General features: G+C 43.6%; 1 protein-coding gene and 1 long non-coding RNA gene across 5 annotated transcripts in view; one reads left to right on the plus strand and one right to left on the minus strand.

Moving 5' to 3' along the window:
- The window catches only part of PDE5A (phosphodiesterase 5A), a 166,047-nt gene that overhangs the window by 61,070 nt on the left and 78,089 nt on the right, over nucleotides 1–26,888 (minus strand). For 2 of the 4 annotated variants that reach the window (XM_007495546.3, XM_056803498.1), the window contains exons 7-10: nucleotides 23,635–23,702; nucleotides 16,129–16,237; nucleotides 14,535–14,619; nucleotides 4,356–4,531 (exon numbers count right to left, since the gene is read on the minus strand). In XM_007495546.3, coding sequence (XP_007495608.1) covers nucleotides 4,356–4,531; nucleotides 14,535–14,619; nucleotides 16,129–16,237; nucleotides 23,635–23,702 — 438 coding nt within the window. Of the gene's footprint in view, nucleotides 1–4,355; nucleotides 4,532–14,534; nucleotides 14,620–16,128; nucleotides 16,241–23,634; nucleotides 23,703–26,888 lie in introns of all 4 variants that reach the window. The other 2 variants (XM_007495545.3, XM_007495547.3) reach the window with 1 other exon arrangement.
- LOC103101193 (uncharacterized) lies at nucleotides 14,215–26,797 on the plus strand. The gene is made up of 2 exons (XR_468316.2): nucleotides 14,215–14,274; nucleotides 14,568–26,797. It is a non-coding gene; the product is annotated as an uncharacterized LOC103101193 (long non-coding RNA).

Raw genomic sequence — 26,888 nt, forward strand, 5'->3', positions numbered from 1 at the left:
ACAATTTCACTGGGTGTCACATGTGTCCTTGATCAGAACCTATTTCCATGATGTTGGTATTTGCACTAGGATGTTCATTCAGAGTCTACCTCCTCAGTCATATCCCCGGGACCCATGTATTCAAGCAGTTGTTTTTCTTCAGTGTTTTTACTCCCACAGTTCTTCCTCTGAATGTTCTTTCTCATAGATCCCTGCGGGTTGTTCAGGATCACTGCATTGACACTAATGGAGAAGTCCATTACATTCAATTGTGCCACAGTGTATCAGTCTCTGTGTACAACATTTTCCTGGTTCTGCTCCTTTCATTCTGCATCACTTCCTGGAGGTTGTTCCAGTTCCTATGGAATTCCTCCACTTTATTATTCCTTTGAGCACAATAATATTCCATCACCAACAGATACCACAATTTGTTCAGCCATTTCCCAATCGAAGGGCATCCCCTCATTTTCCAATTTTTTTGCCACCACAAAGAGTGCGTGTAGCCAACTCTTTGTAACCCAATTTGGGGTTTTCTTGGCAAAGATCCTGGCCTGCTTAGCAATTTTCTTCTCTCACTCATTTTATAGATGAGGAAACTGAGGCAAACAGGGTTAAGTGACTTGCCCAGGGTCACATGGATAGGAAGTATCTGAGCCCAGATTTGAACCCCAATTCTGCACCTTCAAATCTCAAGAGAACTGCCTGAACACTGAAGAGTTACATGGCTCTTTGAGGGCACACAGGGCTTCCTAGCTCCCAGGCTAGCTCTCATCCACATGGACTGTGGCCACTCATTCCCATATAAATAGGGATATAAAGAACAATGGCAATGCAATCATAAGCATAATCATAACAATACAGTGGGCAAGTTCAGAAATAAAAAGAATTGACTAGTCAATTTCAAATCAGAAGACTGTAGACAAATGATGGACTAGTGTGGACTAAGGAAAAATGAGTGCAACCCATCAAAAAGCCAGGAGACTCGAATTCTTGCCCTGGCTTTGCCTCTCTCTGGCTGGCTGTGGCTCAGATGCTACATTCTTTATGACATGAAATGTCTAGGGATCCCTTGCCAGTACCAGAGTCACCTCCTTAGTGCTTGTAAGGCTGATGGTTTCACACCTGTGAATACCATCTAATAGCCATCTAATCTTGTGCTTTAGGGTTTCCTAATTCTCTGTGCTTGTTAGACTAAGTCCTCAGAGGGCAGGGTCACATTTTCCCTAATTCTCTGCCCAGCCCCCAATAGAATGGTTTGCTTTTGAATAATTACAAAACTCAATAAATGTTCATGTTAACTGAGTCAGACCATTTACCCTGGGGGCACCTTAAAGGTTGCAGGGCACCTCATCCACAAGATTGCTTCTGAGGCTGTGAAGGAGGTACTAGTATTTATTTTACAGATGGGGAAACTGAGGCCCAGTGTGGTTAAGTGACAGTCCAGTTAAGTGGAAACTGAACTCAGGTCTTCACATCTCTTTTTTTAAACCCATACCTTTAGTCTTAGAATCAATACTAAGTGTCAGTTTCAAGGCAGAAGAGCAAAAAGGGCCAGGCAATTGAGGTTAAGTTACTTGCCCAGGGTCACAAAGTGTTTGAGGCCAGACTGAAATCCAGGTCCTCCCAACTTCAGATCTGGCTCTCTATCAAGCCAACTCGCTGGCTCTCCTTAGGTCTTTTTGCCTCCAAATCTAGCCCTCTGTAACTTTACCATGTGACCCCTAAAGAGAAGGGGTTGAAAGATGTAAGCACTTGGATCATTAACAATCAGGATTCCAAAGGATGCCCAGGGAAACATGCTGCCTACCTACCACCCAGTGGAGAGAATCAGCCTAGGCAGAATGGAGCGTATGTGCTTTATGATGGCCACTGTTTGACTTTGTTTCACTTGACTATGCATTTTGTTATCAGTCTTGTTTAATTTCCCTTTTTTCATGGGGGGAAAAATGAGAGGGAAGAAAAGAAATTTTTATATGCTGAATTTTTTTTTTTTACTAAACAAAGTAGGGCATAGAGATGGGAGGTTTGGGTTCAAATGTGACCTCAGACACTTCCTAACTACGTGACCCTGGGCAAGTCACTTAACCCTGATTGCTTAACCCTTATTGCTTTTCTAAGATGGAAGGTAAGAGTTTAAAAAGAAATAAAGTTTAGAAGTTGAATTCTACTGATCACAGAATTAAAATCACAGACTTTCCAAAGTGGAAGGGAACTCAGAGGGAATCTGGTCACCATGTACATAAATGGAAGTCTTCTTGCCATCATCCATGCCTGGCAGAGGATTAGGAACCCTCTGCCTGAATACCCCCAGGGATGGAGAGCCTCAAGCATTACCTGCCTCTCAGGGAGAAGACAGTCTGCTATAAGGTCTAGTTCTGCTTTTTGCAACTTCCATCCATGGTTCCGTGGTCCTCTCTTGGTGGGGGCCAAACAGAACAAGGCTAATCCCTGAAAATATTTGAAGAGAGCTGGTTGCACAGTGGATAGAGAGCAGGGTCTGAAGGCAGGAAAGCTCATCTTCCAGAGTTTAAATCTGCCTTTAGACACTTATGAGGAAAGCTCTCCACATCGAGGGAAAGAACCGTGGGAGCAGAACGCATTAGAAACATACGATTTATCACTTGTCTGTATGGGTACATGAACTGGGGGTTTGGTTTTAAAAGCCTGCACCACTGCAAAAATGAATAATATGGAAATAGGTATTGAGTGATAACACACTATAGCCCAGTACATTGCTTGTCAGCTTTGGGAGGGGAGGGAGGAAGGGAGGGAAACAACATGAATCACGTAACCATGGGAAAAAAATATATATATATATATATTAAAAAAAAAAACTGCCTTCAGACACTTACTAGCTGTGTGACCCTGGACAAGTCATTTTACCCTGCTTGTCTCAGTTTCCTCATCTTTCAAATAAGCTGAAGAAGGCAATGGCAAACCACTCTAGTATCTTTGTCAGGAAAACCCGAAAAAGGGGTCTGACAAAAAGTCAGAAACAACTGAAATGACTGAACAACAAAAATCACGTCTATTTGTTCCCCAAGTATTCGTTGGGCTAAACATGCCTGTTTTTTTCAACCAATTCTTGTATGTCATGGTGCCCAGTCTTCTCAGTATCTTGGGGGCCCTTTTGGGGGCCCATTCAACTAGTCAGTGCTCTTCTAACAGCCTGCTGCCCTCTCTGGTGATAACTCCAGAGTGAGACCAACTCAATGAACCCTAGAACCTCTGCAACATGAGAAGGGCCCAGCCTACCACCAAGTCATTGCCCAGCCTCCTCCTCCTCTTCCTCCTCCGCCCTTGGCTGCCTGGTCCTCTGGGAAACAGTCAGCCCAAATTCATTCCTCACTCAGTATACTCCCATTCATTATACTTTCCTCACCCCAGTGATTCTGAGCCCCCATCTGTCATTGCACAAACCTGGGCCCAGGTCCTCACCTCATAAAGCTCTCTCCCTCGACTAATACTCCCTCCCACAATGCCCTGCTCTGTTCTGTCCACCCCTTTCATTGCGATCTCTGAAACTCCTGCTCCAAAGTTAATCTTCAGATTTCATTTGGCTTTCCTTTCTCCCTCCCTCCATCTTCTTGCCCTCCCTGGGGCCTGGCTCTCTCCTGATGACCCAGCTTCGTTGGCCACCTTCTCCAGCACTGGATCTACTTGAACTCACAATATGTTTGGGGACCTGGAATACTACTTCTCCCCATTCATTCAATTCACATTTATGACTCAATCGTAGTCTGGCAGCCGTTATCTACAACCATCAACATGTTTTCTTTTCTTCCTCAGTGAGCTGGGTGTCTGGGTCCCAGGCTTTCTCTCCTCTACAGATCCTGATCTATACAAGGGGATTTGACATGTAGACTGATGCTCTCCCAAGCCCCTAACTTCCCAGTTCTTCAGTATACTCATTTCCCATGCTCTACTCCTCCAGTTCCCCTCAGCTGCCCACAGAGATGGTCATACCCTTGATCTTGCCATTACAAGTGCTCCACTTCCATTCATGTTGAGAAACTCAGAAATTCCTTGATCTGATCATAATCTTGGATAATAATTTCATCTTTCCTTCTGCCTTACACCCCCTAAGACTGCTCTTTGTCCTCATTGTTCCCTCTAACACTTAGCTCTCTCCCAGGTCATCACTCCTACACTCTCTAGATTCTCCTCCCTTCCCCATCTTGACTTCTTGGGAATTTTCTGCTTTCCAAGGCCCTATGTCAAGTCCCAAGCTACTCCCACCATATGTTGTCCTTGCTCCCAAACACGTGCTTCTGAACAAAGCTGGTAAAAATCATAGCAGCAGCTCCCTGAGGACACCCAAGCCGACCACCGTGGGATGAGATGAGATGAGCAAGCCCCACCATTTGGAGGCTCACCTCTAGAGTTACCATCTGCTTGGCCATGGCTCTTTCCACTGCTTCATACATTTGGGTGTTCTGGATTCCCAACCCACAAAAGATAACAAAAGCTTCCAGGAACTGCTCATCATTTCGGTTGAAAGGTTTGAATTTACTGGAATTCTCTTCCATCTTATTAACAAGCTGGCAAACTCCTATAAAAGTGAGAAAAAGTAAGTGAATGTGACCATTAATATTAAGTTGGACAAGAAGAGGCAGCCTTGAATAGAAGAGGGGGTCCTGACCTGGGGTCAGGAAGACAGAAGTTCAAACCCTACCCTCTGATTCTTCTTGGCTGCATGACTACAGGCAGACCACCTAACCTTTCTGAGTTTTAGGCAGCTTGCTAAGATGATTAATTACAGATGGGTTGCAATCTGAGCAGGTGGAGGTAGGCGTTGAAAAATCCAGATTTATTTTATTTTAATTCTGAATTATCTCCCTCCCCTGGCCTCTCCATTGAGAAGGCAAAAAAGTTACAAATATAGATAGTCAAGCAAAACAAATAAATGTATTAGCTATGGAGAGAGAGACTGACAGACAGACAGGGAGAATAGGAAAGAGAAAGAATAGCAAGGAGAAAAAAGAAACAGAGGGAGGAGGAAGAAGGAAAGGAAGGAAATAAGGGAGGAGTAGAGAAGGAAGAAAGAAAGAAGGATATGGGAAAGGGAGAGGAGAGGAAAGGAGAAGAACAGAGAAGAGAGGAGAAAAAGATGCCTCAGACTGCAATTTAAGTCCTTCACCTTTTCATTTAGCAGTAGATCACATGAGTCTTTTGAAATTGTGCTTGGTCTTATTGCTGTCACTGTACAAACTTTTCTCCTATTTCTATTCACTCCTTTATGCATCAGTTCATATGGATCTTTCGGAGATTTCTCCAAAACCATCTCCATCATTTCTTATGGTACAGCAGAAATCTATCACATTCATAGATCACCACAAAAGGAGTTGCTATAAATATTTTTGTACACAGGGGTCCTTTTCCTCTTACTTTGACAAATGGAAGTAGTTTTCACCCAGATAGTACAAACACAGCCCAAGCCACAGGTCCTTGATGCCCTAAAACAAGTTGTTAACTATTGACATTATCACGAAGTCCTATGCTTTTTGCCTTATAAGGGCTTGAAGCCTTTAAATAAGCAACTATGAACCCAGGGATATAAAATTGTATAAAAATAAACAGAATCGCAGAACAGAATTTAGAACATGCTTTCACCTAGTCCCAAATTACTGCTGTCTGATTCTTAGAAAATCCTAGAGTATTCTTTTCTTCTTGCCATAGAAATAGATCGCTAGAGTCCCCAAAGACGATTTGTCCTTTCAAGGCTAATTAAATTTTTGTATATTTTCCAAGAGAACAATTCTGAAGCACGTCAGAGGGGGGGGGGGGGCACAAAAAGTTTGCCTTTTCCTACTTGGAACTTAAGTTAAACAAAATCACACATACACACACCAGACCAGTATGCCATTCTTCACGTAGTCAACTTTTTGCAGTTCAAAATTAGACTTCAGAGCTCCACAGAAACATGCCATGCACAACTTCTGTTGTTGCCAATGTGTGACACTGAAGATAGTTTAAGTAAGTGACAGCTTTCGTCTAGAAAGCCGCCCACCCAGCCCACTACAAAGAGAGAGGAATGCGCATCCATTTCTGGTTAAAATTTTTCAGGGCTCAGGTGGCATATGATCACCCAGGATTACAGAAAGGAACTTGGACAAGAATAGCCTAAATTTCCTTATTTCTGAAAAAAAGAATACATGGATTCCAAGAGTCTCAAATGGCAGGGCCATGGCCATCAAAGTCTTCAGGGCCAATGTTGGAATCTTTAAGACTTAAGAATTAGGCGCTAATCTCCTCTCCCATCTTTTTTCATAAGCCCAGAATGTCAGAGCAGGAAGCCATCCAAGAAGTCATTGAGGCCAGTCCATACTGGAACACAACTCTTCTATATCACTTCCAATAAATGGCCAGCCAGCTTTGACTGGATGTTTCTCCCTCATTCCTTTAACGTGGCCCATTCCACCCTTCCAGGAAATCTTACTCTTTCTTGTGTCATGGAAAATATGGACCACTTCTCAGGGTACCAAATGTTTTTACAGAAAATAAAATACGTAGGCTAACAAAGGTGAAACCAATTATAGGGGAATATAGTTATCAAAATGGAACCACTGCTACAATATTACATGAATAGCCCCTTTCCAGAACTTTCCAAACTGGAAACTGATCAATCTCAATGAAGACCAGTCAGTGTTTGGCCAATAGAAACGAAAGTCCTCTTAATACCTGCCATTTCTCCCTTGTATTCTCTAGTTTAAGTTACTAGCAGGGGAAGGGGAGGGAGGGAGGGAGGCAGAGAATAAGAATTTATATACTACGTGCTAAATGTAAGGTACTATGCTAAGTGCTTTTAAAAAAGTACAGCATCTCATTTGATCTTCACAACCTTGGGAGGTAGATCCAGTTATAATCCCCATTTAACAGCCAAGGAAACTGAGGCAAACAGAGGTTAAGTGACTTGCCTGGGATCACACAGCTAGTAAGTGTCTTCCTAAATCCAGCCTAAGCTGGTCCATTGTGCCACATAACTGCCTGTATAAAACCTAAGTATTGTCCGCCCATTGCTGACCACCAGAAAAGAGAAGGTTAACTGAGATGCTCTGCATAAGCTGGGATCATAAGGCTTAGGTACTAGAGAGGAAATGGAAACAACAATACAGCGACTGACTCTGAAGGCTGAAAAAGGAGCGGCTCTTTCCGTCTCTACATCGTCCTCTTCAGTTTCTTTGTGGACGTGGAACATGGTGTATAACGTAGTCGTAGTCATACTTTTTCAACAGGTTCCCTTTGCTGTACTTCTGAGCCCCCTCCCCCCCTTTCCAAATTCTTTGTGGTATGAGATGACTCTCTGGGAAAGAGTGGGAGGAAACATGCAGTAGGAGAAGAGGTGATACAAAACCAAGATGTAGGGGTAAAACTTTCCTTTTGAAAAAAGACGAGGCAAAATGGAGGTACTGTACTTTGACCTGCTCAGATTTCTCTCTAATCCCAGTAAGAATGTTGCACTGGAGCTGGCACCAAAGTTAGAGGTAAGGGACTCAAGTTCAAATCTAAGCTTTCCTACTCAATATCCTGGGCACCTTAGAAACATCATTCGATCTCCTTGCGCCCTGGCTTCCTCATCTGTGAAATGGGCTGAGTGGACTAGAGAATTTCTCAGCCTTTTTCCAGCTCCAGAATTCAGCTATTTGTTGTCATCAAGTGGAAGAAAATAGGATTTAGGAAATTTAGCGTTCATTGCCTTAGCAGCTATGATAGAATTTCATCCTTCTTCCCTGGAGGCCATGCAGTGACTCAGATGACTTACTTTTCCACCCTAGAGGAGGGCCAGTCCTTTGCGTAAAGCTACTTTAAGAAAGTTTGCTCACTTGTGTATTGAGTTCAGCAGGTTGAGCTAGATTGTCTTAAAAGGAAATGAAAAATTAGAGAAACGGCCGTTTTTCTGGGCCAAACATGAAAAGAGGTCCCAAGCCTCAAAATCACCACAGATTCAACATGCTCCCCCCCCGCCCCCCAAAGTCTTTTTCAGCCCTTTGTAGGAATGCCTGAAGCCTCCTTTGATGAATGCCATGACTCAAGATCAGATGGGCAGCCAGAGCGATTTTCCAGGGCCAAGGGGATTCAGTTCTGCTGAAATTTCCATTTTAAAACAATAATAACAACAACAATAATTGGATGTTAAAATATCCAGTTGCCTTAGGTCACCTCTAGCTCTAGAATTCTGTGACATCATTTGGCTTTTTTCCTCCCTTTAATTGGAATGAGGTCAGTTCCTTTGCTGCATAATTTTATAGAAGGAATCCGTCCTTTGAGTATTCATGCATTTCAGCCCATTATAGGAAACAAACAGAATGTGAATCTGACCCGGGCAGAGAAGAAATGATAGGGCAGTTTTTACAGAGCTAGGCCTTTAGTCTCTCCAGAAGAGGCACGGCACCCTCGAGAAACATCTGAACTCAGGATATTTCACTTTCCCTTAAGTCCACCAGCCAAGGATCAAACTGGGCACAACGAACGTTTAGAGGGGAAGTCTCAGCTCAGGGTAAAGAGAAAACTTCCTACCAATCAGGAAAAATCTTCCTAACAGTTGTGAAGCTAGACAGAGTCCAGAGAATGGTCACGATGGAGAATGGCTCTAAGCGCCTGCCTCCTATGAATCAGTTGAAAGAAAAGGCTATTTAACTCAGGAAAGGGGAGGGTTATTTTTACGTTCTGGAAGAGCACTGCTATGTGGAAGAAGGATTAGCTTGGTTCTGCTTGGCCCGTGAGGGCCGAACCAGGACCATAATGGGTATTACCAATTACCAAGAGGTCAGTTTACTCTATTTGCCAGGAAAACCTTTCCAGTGATCAGAACAGTCTTTGACCATAATGGATTCCCTTAAGAGATGGTGGATTTCCCCTCCTTGGAGGTCTTCAAGTAGAGGCTGGGTAATTGCTCTTGGTGGGTGTGTTCTAACATGTCCAAATCTAGCCTTGGACCCTTAGAGACTTCTAGACAATTACCGATGTGCTGTTCAGAGGCTATAGCCTCTGAGATTTGGATGCCTAACCCACGCCCATGAGGCCTAGGTGTAGATGTTAGTAAGTGATGGCTAACGTCCCCATGGTCCATGAGGTCCCAAAGAGTCAGACACGACTACAGAACTGAAGGAGGCAATTAACATTCGTATGAGCTAAGGATGTATAAGGGGTGATGTAATGGGAAAAGGGGGAGGGGCAAGAACCCAGTGTGAACATGGAGTCGAGGAACAGCAGCCAGGCTTTAAGCGTATTGTTTTCTGTTTTGGGGTAGGCAGCAAAAGGCCACATAAAAGGCCTTGGCATCAGGGATCAGAGGACTTTAGTTTAATACCTGCCTTTGCCAACTGTTGTGTGTCCTACAGCTCCCTTCTCTGGGCCTCAGTTTCCTCAGTGGTGTAAGACATTGGGCGACATGACCTCTCGCTTCATCTATTCCAGCTTTAAATATTCAGTCTGTGGTGACGGACCTCTCCTCAGCTTAACTAAATTCCTGGAACAGAACTCCACTGCAAATTGGATTTATCCCTTAACAATGAGGCTACGGGCCCAGATGATTAAAGGGTCTACGCTCTCAGGTCTAAATGGGACGCACCGGAATTCTGAACCAAGCAGCTCAGGGGGAAAGGGAAGGAGGGCTAGAAAATGTGGCTTGGGGTTGAGCCTAATTAGTGGGCGAATCAGAACTGCGTTCTTTCATCTTCAGACTGAGTCACGGGGACATAGCAAAAAGTAGCAGTTAGTAAATGGAGAGAAGGGCAGGAGACAGGGGAGCCATAGGGTGTAGCAAACAGCAGAAGTGAATGTGAACTAGGAAAGAGATTTCATGGTACAGAGTGAGAATTCAGCACCTCGTGTAGGCACCTAATAACTGCTTAATGATTGACTGATACAAGGGGAGACATTGAGAGAGCACTAATGGCACCACCTGAGGATATGAACCAGATAACCTGAGGGATGCTCTCACTAGTGTTCCACAGAGCAAGAGTCAGGAAGACTCCAACGCTTGCTCGTTGTGGGACTCCGAGCCAAGCATTTTACCTCTGCTTGCCTCAACTGTAAAATGGGGATAATAACAGTAACTCCCTCCCAGGGTTATTACAAGGATAAGATGAGATTATATTCGTAAAGTACTTTGTAAGTCTTTAAGTGTTACACAAAGGCTGGATTCGTGTTGCCATCGTTGTTGCTACCTAGTAAAAAGAACTAGGGGAAGGGAGAGAGTCCTTGGCAATGAGTTTTTCTGCCATGGAGACTCCACGTTAGAATGCTATGCTAAGAAACCTTTGACACATGCCAAGAGGTACCAACGGGGGAATAACGGGGAAAGTGCTGCAGAAGGGGGCAGCGGGGTAGCTCAGTAGTTAGAGAGCCAGCCTGGAAATGGAAGGTCCTGAGTTTCAGTCTGATGGCAGACACTTCCTAGTTGTATGACGCTGGTCACTTGACCTTCATTGCCTAACTCTTACCACTTTTTTGCCTTTTAAGCAATACTTAGTATCGATCCTAAGATGGAATGAAAGGAAAGAGAAAGAAAGAAAAAGAGAGGAAGAGAGGAAGGAAGGAGGAAAGGAAGGACAGGAAGAATGGAAGGAAGAAGGAAGGAAGTTGGATGTGGACTTAGGAAGACATTTGTTTGACTCCTACCTCTGACATTTATTCTGTGGAAATGGAAAAGGGGCTTAGGCTGAGCTTTTCTCATCTGTAAAATAGGTATCATAATACCCTTAAGCCACAGAGTAGTTGGAGGCTCAAAGCATGCTTATAGTCAGGTGCATTGCAGAGGCTTAAGTACCATTAAGTGATCTCTTATTAAATCATTGCTACTTCTCTCCATCTTGGCCTTTTCACTGGGAATCAGCTAGAAATCGCCCTGTGGCAAGCTTCTGCTTTGCTGTTATCCTTCCAGTTTAATATTTCGTGCACAGATTATCACATAAGTGAATAAAACAGTTGGTGGTTTCTGTTTGTAATTGAATATTATGTCACCCTAAAATGACAGGCTGCGAAAGAGTTTATGCTAATCAAGGATCTGCTCCTGCTTATGTGGCTTTAAGCTTACACTATCACAGGTTTAAAGTTAGAGGAAACATCTGGTCTAGCATCCTCATTTTACAAATGAGGAAACTGAGCCCTCAGAGGTCCCAAAGGAAGTAAATGACACAATCTGGACTCAATTTCAAGTCTTTTGACTCCTGAGACTATTCTTTCCATTAGACCATGCTGCTTCTTATTTCATAACCCAGGAAGACTACTTTTAAAAAGTTGTTTTGTTTTGAAAAGGAGATCTTCCCTTTTCTCAATACAGAAAAAGACCTCGCCCCTTGAGAGTTACACCTGGTAGGTAATCCTTGACTTTGGGAAAGATCATGGCCAGGAGGTGCCAGGAGTAGCTTTGAACCCAGGATCTTTCATCCCCAGGCCTGGCTAAGTCATTTGACTTCCCAAGGCTAACATATTCTTTAACCCAATTAAAAAAAATGCCTCCTATTTCACTTGTTTTAAGTCCCTTTGTTTGCCTGGGGGGGGTAGGGGGAAGGTTACAGAGAAGATGCCTACCAGTGTTCAGAGAAGAGATTTCCTCATCCAGGAGTTCCTTATACCAACAGAGAAAGAGCTGTGAAAGACAGCATTCTCAGTCATTTTTGGTCATGTTTGACTCTTGGTTTTTTAGGCAGGGATGCTGGAATGGTTTGTCATTTCCTTCTCTAGCTCACTTTACAGATGAGAAAACTGAGGTAATGTGAAGTGACTTGCCCAGGGTCATAGAGCTAATATGTAGTCTGAGGCTAGATTTTAAGAAGATGAGACTTCCTGACTCCTGATTTGGCACTCTATTCATTGAGTCACATAGTTACCTCTGAAAGACAACATGATGTCCTTCAAATGCCAAAAGCACAGGAGAGAGAAGCAAGAAGCCCTGACATATAAAAGCACACTGGAAGCCTATGGGGCCCCTTCCATCAAGTCCTACTAATTTTATTTTATTCAAACCCTCACTTTCCATCTTAGAATCAGTACTGGGTATTGATTCTAAGGCAAAAGAGCAGTAAGGGCTAGACAGTGGGAGTTAAGTGACTTGCCCAGGGTCACACAACCAGAAGTGTCTGAGGCCGGATTTTAATCAAGGACCTCTAGGCCTGCCTTTCAATCTACTGAGCCACGTCGCTACTCCCCTACTCATTTTAGAGATGAAGAAACTGAGGCACAGAAAGGCTTAGGGACTTGTCCGGTGTTACATAATTCTCACTGGACTCAGTTTTTCTACTTGTCAAATGGGGCTTGGTTATACTCATCATAGACTTGAGCTCTAGGTAGAACTACCCTATTTGGCCCTTGGGGGCAAGAACTCAGAGAAATGGGTAGAGTTGCAAAGGTGGCTCTGACAAGTTGCTATGAAAAAGAAGGTAGTTAGAAAAAAGCAGTGTTCCTAGGACTTCTTTGGGGAATGTGCATGTTAAGAGTGGGACAGACACTATGAAAACATCAAGAGATTCAGCGATCGAGGTCTTGATTTCCCTTGAAGAAAGTTGATGCTGGAGCGCTGGAGAGGTAGAAGCCAGATTGAAGAGAACTGTAAGTGGAGAGTGAAGGACAGAAATCTCAAAATTTGGCAGTGATTGGGAAGAGAGACCGGTAGAGGCAAGGAGTTCCCCTTCCCCACCAAAACCCCTGAGAACTGGGAATGTTTATGGGCAGAGGAGAAGGCTCTATTGAGAAGGGAGAATCTGAAAATGAGAGGGCAAGAGGGAACGGTGGTCAATGAAGCAAGGCTGGAAGGCAACAAGATTGGAGAGAATCAAGAAAACAAATGGCGGAGCTAGCCTTGGCAAGTAGGATTGCCATCTCATCATGACACTAGAAGGAAGGAGGAGAGAATGTGAAGGACTCAGAGTCTTTCTAAGGGGTGGAGAAAGGGTAAGAAGGGGCTTCTCTCTGTCTCCTGTCTCTCTTCCTTCTTCTTCTCCCCCTTCTCAAGTCTCCACATCTATTTCTCTCTGTGTCTCTTTCTTTGAAAGGGTTTTATCAAACCAGAACTAGCTCATAGAGACCTATACCTTAGTAGGTATCATTTACATTTTTTAGAACATTTAAACGTTTTTTTCTTTTTTTACATGGCCTTTATTTCTGCATTGATCCCTACCCCAGTGATCCATCATGTATAAGCCCAAATAAGAAAAGGCAAAAGGAAAAAAAGATTTCAGCAAAACTAGCCCATTTGCTGAGTTCATGGGTGTAGACATGATTCCAGTCCCAGTCCATCAGTCTTTGCAGAGAAGAGAGGGAAATGGATTTCTTGTGTGTAATTAGAATCTATTACCCTAAAAACTATAATTCCCAGCACCCCACTCTCTTCACATTACATGCTGACGTAGGGAGGATATAAATTTGGTGTAGCCCCGCCTCTCACTCTCTTGTCTTCCTGTTGGGGCTTTGGTGGAGCAGGCTTTTTAAACAGGCAAGGAGAACTTAGTCACTTAGTCTTAATTTTGTTAAATAATTAGGTTTTCTTTACCTCTATTTCCTTTTCATTTCTTTTACTTCAAGTGATTATTAATAAACTCTATAAAATATAATTCTTGGAGTGTTGGAAATTAATTTAAATTCCTACACTTGTCTTAGGGACTAAGCTTGAGTCAGTTAGTCCTTAGAGTCTTTTTTATATTTTATTTTTATTGTCATGCAAAACCCACTTCCCTATTGGTCACTGTTGGAAGAGCAACTCATACAGACCCCAAACCCCAAAAGAAAACCAAAGCTGCACTCATGTGAAAGATGGGAGTCTTCTGAAAGGTGAGGCGACTGACCCCCTGGTCATAGACCCTATTTATTGCCTGTACTTTGGCCCTACTTTAATGCCCACCACAGAATTCAAAATTTGCCCTTGGGATCTGGGCTCTCATGGGTGTTTCCACCTTTTACCTGCCTCGGACCAGGTTATTACACAATTCTCTGGCCATTTCCACATCACATTACACCACCCCCTCCCACTTCTCTTTCTCTCTCTTTCTCCCCCTCCTTTCTTTCTCCTCTCTATCTCCCTTTTTCCTTGCTCACCAACTCTAGATCCCCTTTGTTTATTATCTTATTATAATGGAAGCTCCTTGAGGGCAGAAACTGTAGCTTATTTATTTACTTTATATAGTAAGTACTTAAATGCTTTTTAAATCATTCATTCATTTACTCATTCATTCATTCTTTCTGTCCTCAGAGCAGTGATTTGAACTTGGATCTTCCAAGTTCCACATTCTATTCCCTAGGCAACACTGTTGGTAATGTAGACACGAAATGCAGGCCTTCAACACTAGCTCGTGATGGGTGAGTGAAGATGCAGGAAAGCAGTTTCCCTGGCACCAGCATTTTGGAGATGGGACAGCTCCTCCCTCCCATAAGCCAACCCTGAGCCGATGTGACCCCGTGAGGGCTATCTCTGGAGCTGCACAGATGGTGGCCCTGGGCCTGACTCAAAGGGCCTGTGTGCCAGGGCCACCGAGGCAGCACGAGAAGGAGGGGGTCCGTGGACAACCGCGATTTCTGCTGTAAGGGAAGGAAGCAAGGTGAAAACAAAGAAGTGTTACCTATGACTTTATTCTTCTTCCCATTTTTTATAGGTGTACAAAGCAAACTTCTAATGGGCTGCTGAAAGCTTCCTGGGTTTTCGTTCTATTGAAAAAACACACACATGAACACAAAGAAGACAGCGATAGTCCAGAGAGATCAAGTCAATGATTGGTGTTTGTGAAAAAAATGATTAGAGCCCCCTGACGTTTTCCTCTTTTGTCGCTGCAGCTCCCAGCGGGACATTGAGAATGCACCATGCCTGAATGGTCCAGTGCTTAATAGCTGCTCAGAAATCCCATCACACTGCGCTCTTAGAGAAGAATCAACATTTCTGCCTTCTAAGCCAGGCTGAGGAATGGATTGCTGTTGGTTTTTTAAGCCCTCACCTTCCCTCCTAGAATCAATCCTGTGTCTTGCTTGGTTCCAAGGCAGAAGAGTGTAAGGACTAAGCAATGGGGGTGAAGTGACTTGCCCAGGGTCACAAAGCTAGGGAGTATCTGAGGTCAAATTCGAACCCCGGACCTCCTGTTTCTAGGCTCTCTATTCACTGAGCAATCTAGCTGTCCCCCGCAATTGATTGTTAATAGCACCCCCTCCCTCCCCATATGGGCTATTTACTAATGGCTTAGCACCATATATGGTACCTGGAGACATTATACACTGGGGCAAGAATCACCGGAGAGGGGAAGCCCAGGGAGGCTGGCATTCCATTGTCTGGCTATACAGTGGGGGGGCTGTGAGTTTTCTTTACTATTCACCTGATGGCCTGGGCCACTGCGGTTCCCCTGATTTGCTAAGTCAGGAGGTGAGATGTCCAGCACTCAAAGCCCAGATAAGAAAGTTGGCCCATCTCTGTCCTCTATGGAACAAATATTCATGGCTCCTAGTTGGGGTAAGGGGAGTCCTTGTGCTCTGCCGTGGCTTACTCTTGCTATGGGATCTAATCATGCATGCACTGAACTCAGTTTTTAAAGTTAGTGAAGGTGCACAGATATGCCAAATAGCAGGAGGGATGGCACAGGGCTAAGGGAAGAAGAACACGAAAGAAATTATTTTGTTAATCATAGTTTGTAGAAGTAGCCAGGGGGTGCAGAACTGGGTCTAGAGCCAGGATGCCTTGAGATTAAATCCAGCTTCCAACAATTACTAGTCATATGACCCTGGGCAAGTCACTTCATTTCAGTCTGGCTTAGTTTCCTCAAGTGTAAAACAGGGATAATAATAAGCACATATCTCACAGGGCTGTCATAAGGACCCAATAACATAACTGTAAAATGCTTAGCACAGTATTGGGCACATAGGAGCTCAATAAATGCTCCTTTTCTCCCTTCTTTGGAATGTATTTCTCTTAAGATAATTCTTATTTCTAGTTCCTATAGTGCCCCAAACTCAACTATGTTGAGATTTTTGCCCTGTTGACACTGGACACGCTTCAAAAATATGATCCTGGGGCTGGAGGTTGCCTTAAAGTTGGCAGGCTGGTAAGCATTACTCTCCTGGTCACCCAGAGTGTCTCTACGGCAGCCAGTTCCATTTGGCAATGAGTACAGAGACCCGCACCATGGAGGAAACCTACTCATCGTCCGTCAAGACTAGATGCTGATTACTTACTGTCCAGGGAAATCTCTTGTCCTTATAGACATCGGGGATGTTAAGAGGTTCCATGGTGTCTCTGACATAGCGAGCGTACATGTAATTGATTCTGTTGGTGTCTCCATCCCTACTAAGAGACAAAAATCCTTCTTTACCACGATGAAATGTTGGAAAGACATAATTAAACCACAATGAAAGCCAGTCAAGAGGCTCACAACCATGAAAAAGGATGCTCCAAGGCAATAATAATGGAGAAATGCAAACTGAAGAGCCCTTGAGTTCTTCTCTCACCAAGCAAATGGCCCAAGATGACAAGAGTGGAAACATTCTTTGTTGGAGGGGCTGTGGAATGACGAGCACACTGGCATACTGCAGGGAGCTATACGTTGGACCAACCATTCTAGAAAGCCCAGTGACTAAAATGTTTACATCCTTGGACTCAGAGAACATTCTTCAAGGAACAAACCACAAGGAGGCCAGTAAAGAAAGACCTCATTCTCTTCAACATCTCTGCTTCTTCTACACTGGTGAGCACCCTCCTGGCTGCTCTCTCTTCTCTGGGTTTTCCTGAAACTGATCTCTCCTACCTGTCTGATAGCTTCTATCTCATCATCCATTGCACCCCCTACCTGTGAATATTCCCCAAGGTTCTTTGAGGCCCTCTTCTCCCTCTAAGCTCTGTCTTGGTAACTTCATTAGCTCATACAAGTTTAGTTATCATCTCTACACAAATGACTCACGATTAAATATCCAGCCTCCAGGCTCTCTATTTGACATTCCAAACTGGGAGTACCCAAGGTATCTTAAATTCAGCACATCTAAGACCCATTATCTTTCCCGACAAACTCTCCCCTCTTCTGAGCTCCCTTATTTCTGTCAAAAGCACCACCATCCCCCCAATTCCTCAGGTTCCTAGCTTTGTTATTACCCGCACACCCCACGTATCCTACCAGTTGCCAGATCCTACTGTTTCCCTCTTCCCAGTATATCTCACATCTAAGCCCTTCTCTCCACTCACATTGCTAAGATGTTAGTTCGGGCCCCTAAATCATTCCATCAACCTTCCAACTGGTCTCCCTGCCTCTAGTTTATCCCCACACCAGGTCAACTCCCACACAGCAATTTTCCTTAAGAGAAGATCTGACCATGTGACTCCTCTACTTATTAAACTCCAGTCGCCTCCTGTTGCCCCCTGGGATAAATGATACTCTCTGGTTTAACTCTTAAAGTCCTTCATAACTGGAACTCAACCTCAATGGCCATTACCCTCTGTCCAGTACTCTGCGACTCGACCACATCGGCCTTCTTCCTAGTCCTCCTGCAGGATCCTCTGCCTCCACTTCTAAGCCTTTGCCCCGGCTATTTCTCATGCTATCTCAACCTTGCTTCCGAGAGTCTCTCTCTTCCTGTAAGAGGCGACTGAGGCAAGAATCCCAATCCCCATGACTGCCTGTGTCCACTCTCCCAAATGACTCTGTGGTGATTCATTTTATATATATTTATGCTGTCTGTGGCACATAATCCTGTTCCAGATTTTACAAGGGAGGAGACTGAGGCACAGAGAAGTGAACCAATAGCCCAAGGGTGCTCTGAGGTTGAGAGGCAGAGCTTCTGGGCTCAGAATGCTGGAGACAATCCAGCAATGCCTCCCATTCCTTTTGCACCCACAATGTGGACAGATGGGTGCACTGATGGGTAGACTGGAAGAAGCACTGACTTTGAAGCCAGAGGACCTGAGCTCATAGGATCGCAGATCTTAGCTTGAGGGCTGTGTTACAGCAGGGCTCTCCAAACGTTTTACACAGGGGGCAGTTCACTGTCCCTCAGACTGTTGGAAGGTGGGACTATAAAAAAAAAAACTGTATACGCTGTCTGGGATAGCGGAGGCTGCAGCACTGGCTGGGATGGCTGTCACACCTTGCACAGGTCCATCACTGCCACCTCTATACTGGGCAGCAGGATACACAGTGCGGAATCCCCTCCCCCAGATCACCGCTCACCATGCTGACGTCTTCCATTGTGCAGCCACATAATCCTTTGCATGGCGCCTTGTGCCCCGCAAAGGATTATGTCACCGGAAGTAGTACTGTACGCGAGCGACACCACGTTTTGAGGTGCCGCCACATACAGTACTCAGATGCATTCTGTGCTCCTCTCACTGACCACCAAAGAAAGAGGTGCCCCTTCCGGAAGTGTGCTGGGGGCCGGATAAATGGCCTCAGGGGGCCACATGTGGACCATGGGCCGTAGTTTGGGGACTCCTGCCATAACTTTAAGCTCTCTTTTTATAGTTGAGGAGAATGAGGGATAGAAGCTGAGGGGGAATGTGAAGCCATTCTCAACTTCAGATAGGAGGCCCCAACTCCTATTCCACTTAGCTTTCTATCTCTGAGACTTACTAGATGTGTGCTTTTGGAACATTTAGCTTTCCTGTGCCTCAGCTTCTTCATCTACAAAATAGGAGGATTGGACTAGATGACCTTGAGCTCCCTTCTAGTTCTAGACCTAAGATTTCATGACAAGATAAACTAAGGACCATCTCTCAGATCCCTTGCTTAAATTACCCTGATTTTCTGAATTCCAAAAAAAGAAATCAGTTTATCTCCTTAAAGACTTGGGAAAGGTCCATGAGCAGAGCTAGAAGCATTTTAACAAGCTCTGAAGCTCTTCCCTTCTCCAGTAAAGTATACTTTGTCCCCCCTTGATCCTTAACTATTTTTTCTCTTTGACTTCTGATTTTTGCCTCTACTTCTGGGGCAGTATAGTTGCTCAGTGGTTAGAGCATCAGGCCTAGAGTCAAGAAGACCTGAGTTTGAATTTGGACTTAGAAACTTATTAGTTGTGTGAGCCTAGGCAAGTCACTTAATCCTGTTTGCCTCAGTCTCCTCATCTATTAAATGAGCTGGAGAAGGAAATGACAAACTAATATCTTTGCCAAGAAAACTCCAAATGGCATCAGGAAGAGTTGGACATGACTGAAACAACTCAACAACAACAACAACTGGGGCATATTGCTTTGAAAATATTTTTAAAAATTAATTTCATTTTCATTTAAAAAAAAAACAAACCCAAACAACCTTTAACTTGACAATCTTTTTCATTGCTTTACCCTCGTGTCCTGGGCCCATAATCTCATGTCAGTAAACTCTTAAGCATTAGAGCCTTGGGCTAACGTGGAACAGAATTGGATAGAGGCCTTCTGTACGAAAGACCCAGGGGCCCCTAACGACAGCCAGAGTTGAGCAAGGAGAGTGACTGGCCTAGATTCGGGTCCACTTTTGGAAAGTTACTCAGCCTCCTCAGATATGCCTGGGAAAGAGAAGGTGCAGCTGTGATGGTTAAGTCTTGGAAAAGGCTGCCTTTGGAAGCATGAGAAAGAGGGGAAGGGAAAATTCAAAAGTAAATAAATCTATTTCCACATAGTTGGCCAACAACTTGCAATATTCAATCTGCTTCTACCTCTGTTTCCAAACTGTGGCCAAGGATCATGTGCGTCTCTGCCCCTCAATTCTCCCTGGATCTTTCCATGGACCCCATTTGGCCCAAGTATGCTTGAATCCATCAAGAATTTATTATGTGCTTGGTATGATGAGAGAGTGAGTGTGATGAAACACTAGAAAAATACTTCAGTCATGAGAGACTGGGAGGTAATGTGGTATCATGGCAAGAAGTCAAGGAACCCAGGTTCTAGTTATTATGCAGCCAAATGAGTGTGGACTGCCAACGAATCCATGGTCTTTGAGTCCTAGTTTTTTCAGCTGTAAAATGGGGGTAATATTGACTTGGATTCTCCCCCGGGGTTGTGGTGAAGATGCTTGAAGGCAGTGGATGAGGAACTAGAAGAGATTAGACTAGAGGAGGGGACGTTTAAAGGGACAATCATCTTGAGAAGCCAAGAAAGAATGGGATTCAGGGCACAGGTAGTCAGGACTGATCTTGGCAAGGAGAAGGGCCACCTTGTTGTTGTTGTTGTTGAGTTGTTTCTACTTTTTTATGACTCCATTTGAGGTTTTCTTAACAAGATACTGGAATGATTTGCCTCTTCCTTCTCCAATTCATTTTATAGATGGGGAACTGAAGCAGACGCGGTTAAGTGAGCCCAGGCTCACATAGCTAGTAAGTGTCTGAGGCCAGATTTGAACTAGGAATAACTGGGCACCTTTAAAAGTACTACCCAGGGGCCTTTACTTCTTAAAATTACTTCATAATTAATTACTTCTCTAGATGTTATCTTTTGCTTCCCCTAGAAGAATATAAGTCCTTCAGGGCTAAGATTTTTATAGTTTTCAAATCTTTCTGTCGCTAGTGTTTTGTACACAGTAGGCACGTAATAAATGTTTGTGGCTTTGAACTGATTTTTTCTAAGATGACTCTTTGTCAGTAGAGGGCACTGTCCCCCAGAGTCTTGTGGCCTTTCATTGGCCACTTTAAGACCTAGAGCCCAGCCCCATTTGCCACTGCCAGTTCAAGGTCCTAACACACAAAAACATGTCTGTCTGACATTGAAAGCACAGGTTCAAGCATTCCATATTTCCAAAGAGTCACATGTATGATTTGGTTCTCACATGAATTCTATTGGGTAGATACTACTGTGGCCCAGTGTTAAGGTCAGCCTATCCACTACTACTACCACCATTTACTAAGAACCTGCTATGCTCAAGATCTGAACTAGGTACTGGAGAATGCAAATTTAGATTTGACCGCAGATCAGGTAGTATCAGGGACCATTCAGAGATCTGATGTAAAATGGTCACAATGACCAGGAACAGCTCTGGGAACATGGGGTCCACAGCACAGATGGAGGAAGCTCTAATACTGTCACCATTTCCCATCAAAGGTCTTGGTTGTTTGCATGAAGGCCACTAAGAGGTCATCTATTTCTTGCAGGCAACCTTTCTTTAAGCTTGAGCTGATATTGAGTCTCAGCCAATATGGCCATATGTTCCATGACTCCTAGTACACACATCAAAATATGCCTTTCCTGGAAGTCCATGATAACAAATTTGGTTTCCTTTAGAGCAGTGGTTCTCCACCTTTCTAATGCCGTGACCCCGCAATACAGTTCCCCATGTTGCAGTGACCCCAAACGGTGGCTACTTCCAAACTGTCATTTTGCTAGTTATGATTCGGAATGTAAATACCTGATATGCCTTACGTCTTCTGATTGCTACAAATTGAGAGGTGGAGAACCGCTGCTTTAGAGAGTGAGGGGGCAGCCTCTTCTGCAAGGGATGGAGGAGTGAAGAGAACTCTAGCTGTAGAGTCAAAAAGACTCATTTTTTTAGTTCAAACCTGGCCTCATGTAAGCCTGGATAAGTCACTTAACCTTGTTTGTCTCAGTTTCCTCATCTGTAAAATGAACTAGATAAGGAAAGGGCAAACCACTCTAGTATCTTTGCCAAGCAAACCCCCCAAAAGTGGTCACAAAGAGTCACGTATGGCTGAAGAGTACTGGAAAACAACAAAGAAAATGACATTAAGCATTGGCTTCAGGATATTAGTCAATCTCTTATCCTCAGCCTTGGGCTTCTCCTTGATAGCCGTATGCAGGGAGAAGACCAAGGCTTCAATGTCGGTATCACTTTTATTCATTGGTGCAGGTTGACCTTCAGATTCAAGTTCAAAGCCTTCCATTTCTATGCTTTCTTGGCCTTCGTTAAGAACTTTGCATTTTTAGGAATCCAAATGACACTGTGAAATCAAACTGGAAGCATATGAGGCCAGATCGGAACTGAAGACCTGATTCTGGCCCCAACCCTCTATCCTCTGAACTGTGTCTATGCAGAGAATTCCCACATTATGTAGCCAATCTCAATCTTTCTCCCAACCCAAGAGAGAAAACATCTATCAGATGAAATGTCTCTTTCAATATGCTTTCCTGGGAACCCTATAACTTGATGTAATTCAACTACATTGCATGATTAACACAATTTTTTGACCTGACTCCCTCTCCCTCTTTCATTTGAGAGCCACTCTCAGTTCTAGTCGAGAAGGACAATGTATGGATTTAGTGACAGGCAGAAGCCCAGTCTTAAATTAGCTTCTGAATGATGCCACATGAATTGTTCTCCACCTTGGTTGGCAATTTAGTTTAATCGGGAAAAAAACAGTATATTTCACATGGGCATCAAATATCCTCACATTCTCACTATACTTGGAGCTACCAAACACATGGAGAGCACACGACTGAGGCAGGAGTGGGGAATGAAATCAAAGATTTTATGATAATAAGGTAGTTGAAGTATTATAGCACTTTAGGGTGGCTTGGCCTATGACCGTGTTGGTGAACCTATGGCACGTGCCAGAGGGGGCTGCTCCCCTCCCCCTCTCCACAGGAGCGTAAGGACATTTCTCACTTCATTCTGCCCAGCAGCACAGTGGGAGCACTTCCTTCCTCTCCTTGTCTGGGGTAAGGTAGGAGGCTCATATACATTATGAGGGTTGCAGTTTGGGTACTTGGTCTCTAAAAGTTTCACCATCACTGGTCTATGAGGAGTGAATTCATAATAATTTGCTTTTTGTAATCCTAGAACTTTGGTGATCACTCTTTTTGATCCTCAGCCAACAGAATATTTTTGTGTGTTTATAGATTTCTTTTTGAGCAATACAAGCTAAAGATGCTTTGTAATTAAATACACAAGCACCTAACTGGAGCAATGCAAGCCTATTCTTAGAGGGGTCCCTGGTGTCCTAATCTTTTGGTAATAAGGATATGATGCCTTTTGTCAAGAAGGACAAGCTCAGGCTTGCATCAGAGAGGAAGGTGGGAAAGCTAGTTATTCAATGACCTAGATGAAGCCAGAACCAATAATTATGGATTTTCTCCACATTTCTTCAAAGAAGAGTTTCAGTCATCCCTCTCTCTACCATCTTCTGATTTTGTTGTAATAATTCTTCTTTTATTTTTTGCCACTCCAGGATCTTTGCCAAGAAAACCCCAAATGGAATCAGGAAGAGTTATATATGACTGAGAACAACTGAACAGAACAGTTACAATTACAATTTCTAGTAACAATGACTTAGTCTTGATTTCCTATCATAAGCCCCTTAATTTCCACAAAGAAATCCATAGCACTCAGCTATTTAACCCAGTCTTCTTTTGCTATTGTTATCTGATATTAACATGTTCAATATTTCACATGCATTATCTCATTTGAACCAAATACTAACTCTATGAGAGAGGATCGATACTATTACTATTTTCATTTTATAGACGAGGAAACAGAAGCTTAAGTAAGGGGAGTGACTTGCCCAGGGTCAAATCACTCATAAGTGTCTGGAGTAGAATTTGAACTTGGGTCTTCCTGCTTCCATGTTCATCAGGTATTCCACTACCCCATGTGATGTCTCTGCCCTTTCGCTCCCCAGCCTTACACCAGTGATTGGAAAGATTCCACTGTGGGTTGAAAAGCTAAGAGCAGTACTCCATGGAGAGACACTGAAATTGCTCTCCAAATGAAGGGATGTGCCCTTTAACCAGGATTTTTGCATCCGTCAAAAGGAATTCAGAAAAATATATTTTACCTTGTTAGAGCATCTGCTGGTTTTTCCAAATCCTCAAACTCCATGTGAAACACCCTAGAAAACGAATCCTGAAAACACAACAAGGGCAACATGGATGGTGCAGAATATTCTCTACTCTGATGAAAATCAAACAGGTAAAACAAATGAGTCACTTCTGCCTCCGAATGGGTCAAAGGCAATTATTTCACTTTCTTTTCCTTTCCCTTCCAAGTAACTGGACTGGGTAGTCACCTCTCTGGCACACCAGACACAACATTAGTGCAAGAAAATTTGGGAATATTTTAAATAGATGTTGCCATCCCTGGTTTAGCTGCCATTGCTGAAGGCTGGAATTCTTATGGATCACACTGACCAGCCAGGCATGGCGGAGATCCCTCCAATTTCTACCATCCTCAATCCCTTCCTCTTTAGAATTCTAATTTCAGCATTCATCAGTCTTCTTTCTCCTCCTTTACTGTGGCAATGGAAGGTTTGTTGTTGTCTCTGAGGTGGTCCAACATATGCCCATTTGGGACAATCTTCTCCTATAATCTTATTTCCAACATTTCATCATTTCAGAAATGGGAAATTGCTCCAACTATAATTTTGTGGCTGAATGTGGTACTTGGCCTCACTCTTCAAAACCAAGCAAAATGAAGTGAGACACAAAAATATATGATGGAGGGGAAATTCTTGTTTTTTAACCTTTACCTTGATTAATTTAAACCTTAAGACAGGATCTTAATATCAATTTTAAGGCAGAAGAGTAGTAAGGCATTTGAGGTTAAATGACTTGCTCAAGATTACACAGCTAAAAAGTATCTGATGCCAAATTTGAACCCAGGTCCTCCCAACTTCAGGTCTGGTGCTCTATCCATTGTACTACATAGTTGCCCCAGAGGGAATGTTCTAACAATATCTCCCCAAAAGACCTTAGAAAAGAGCATGCTACTGTGATAGGGATCCATGAGTCAAGAAATCATTAAGGTGGATCAATATGATATTGAGATATTCTAAAAATGAAAGCCCCAAACATAGTAAGCATGGATGCTAAGGGGAGTACAACCCATTAAAAAGAGTTGGACCAGGCCAATAGTGGGTTCTGACGGGTGCTTTGGAAGTTTCCAACATCAAGATCATCCCTCATTCAAACACACAGAAAGTTTCAAAACTGATAGCAAGAGTGGTATGGCCAAGATTTCTCATATAATCCAATTGGACAAACGTGGGGTTCATTTTGCCAATGCCATTCTTTAATCTCCAGCACTTTCCCATTGCTTCCAGTGCAGGAGAAAACGAGATAGAGACTAGGTCTATCTCTGATACCCAAATGACCTGATTTCATTGGTACTGAGGAACTTCCAGGTGAGGAAATTCCTTGTTGACCTCTAGGCAACTTTATGGTCACAGAGAACTGTCTGGATCCCTGAAAGACCCGGAGACTTTTCCATAGTCAATGGTTAGTCTGTGTCAAGACCAGGCTGGAAGCAAGCTGTCTATCCACTAGGCAACACTGCCTCTCACAATATAAACAGAAGTCTGTGACAATGATTCCAAGGCATGGTAATACCTTCTCTTTCTTATTCTAGAATTTTTTTTTCATTTTCCCCCTTCATTAAATTTTATGGTGATAGCTTCTAAATCATCAAAGAAAATGTGAAATTTACACTAAATTGTTTAATAATAACTTTATTGTATTCTAATCATAGAAAAAATCCCCATACAAATAGTCCTCAAGTTGTAAGAGTGCCCAGCTGACAAATGGCAGGTAAAAGTAATTAGAAATGGCCATTCCCTATTCCCTCCCCTCTCCACTATGGAAAATACCTAGAGAGGTGTTAAGACAATCTTGGAGTTCAGAAATAGGACAAGGGAACAAGATGGGAACGCTTGGAATAATGTGGAGGAACAGCCCCTGAAAGCGGATCCCCAAGTAGGATCCTAGGATTGTAGATTTAGAGCTGGAAGAGAACTGAGAAGTCATTGAGTCCAATTTCTTCATTTTACAGATTAGGAAAGAGGGAGGGGAAATGACTTGTCTGGGGTCACCCAGCTAGTAAGTATTTGAGGCTGGACTTGAATCCAGGTCTTTCTGATTCCAGGTCACTATTCCATCCTTATTGTCTAATATGGGCCATTCAGTATGTGTGCTTCTATGTCATGGACATAGAATACTTGCCCTCTAAAAGCCTCAAGCTTTTCCTAAGTCTGTAATAGAACTCAAGAGGCCACGACTTTGGGTGACATCGACATTCACCCGCATTCTCCCTCAAAAACCGGACACCTCAGGGAGACAGGGAAGGAGCTACAGGGGGCATCTTAGACGTGAGTGTGATTCAGCTGCCACCAATCAGAAGAAGGGAATGAGAGTTTTGGTACTGGGGGATCATTCTGGAGCATGGAGCCACTCCTGCGATACAGCTATTACCTATATTCAAACATAAATTGCTACATCATTTTAGCAACATCAAAAGGTGAGAGTGAATCCTATGATCTCATTTTTCCTTCTTGGTGTATTTTCCTGGTGTCAGACCAGCTCGTAAGTGGTCCACTGGAAAGGGCACTAGACTGAGAGGTAGAAAATCGGTCATTAGTTGACACTGAAATTTTAAGTTATTCCCTTTCTCCTTGGGTCAGACTAGAGAGTACTTAAGATCTCGTCCAAATAGAGCATTTTGCCACAAGTAGTTAGTGAGGATCTGTATCAGGTGCTTATGGGGACAGGAGGGCAGTGATAGTCCAGGGCGAGGCCAGAGAAAGGACTAAAGGAGGGAGCAGAGCCCATCTGGACATTTTGCTTTGCATTCAAGAGAGGGGCAGGAAACTCTTCTTCTTTCTCTTCCTTCTTGACCGCCCATCACTAGCTGAATCAACTTTTAGGGACTGGTCTGATAATCTGATCACTATGTTCATCATTGTTCCTACCGGAGAACTATTTAGTAGTCTGAAGAACTGATTTACAAATGAACGAAGAGATCTGCTCAGGCACCCAGCATGCCCATGATTTGGGAGGGTCTCCTCTCTCTGATCTCCCTCTCTCTGTCTCTCTGTCTCTCTTTCTCTGTCTCTCTTTCTTTCTCTCTCTCTCTCTCTCTCTCTCTCTCTCTCTCTCTCTCTCTCTCTCTCTCTCTCTCTGTCTCTCTGTCTCTCTCTCTGTCTCTGTCTCTGTCTCTGTCTCTGTCTCTGTCTCTGTCTCTCTCTCTCCAGGAAGACGTGCTCTTCCTAATCACTCAACAACAAAGTTCCCGTTAGTGGCCCCTCTTCACTTACCAAGA

The sequence above is a fragment of the Monodelphis domestica genome, chromosome 6 (genome assembly GCF_027887165.1).
Source record: "Monodelphis domestica isolate mMonDom1 chromosome 6, mMonDom1.pri, whole genome shotgun sequence".
NCBI lineage: Eukaryota > Metazoa > Chordata > Mammalia > Didelphimorphia > Didelphidae > Monodelphis > Monodelphis domestica.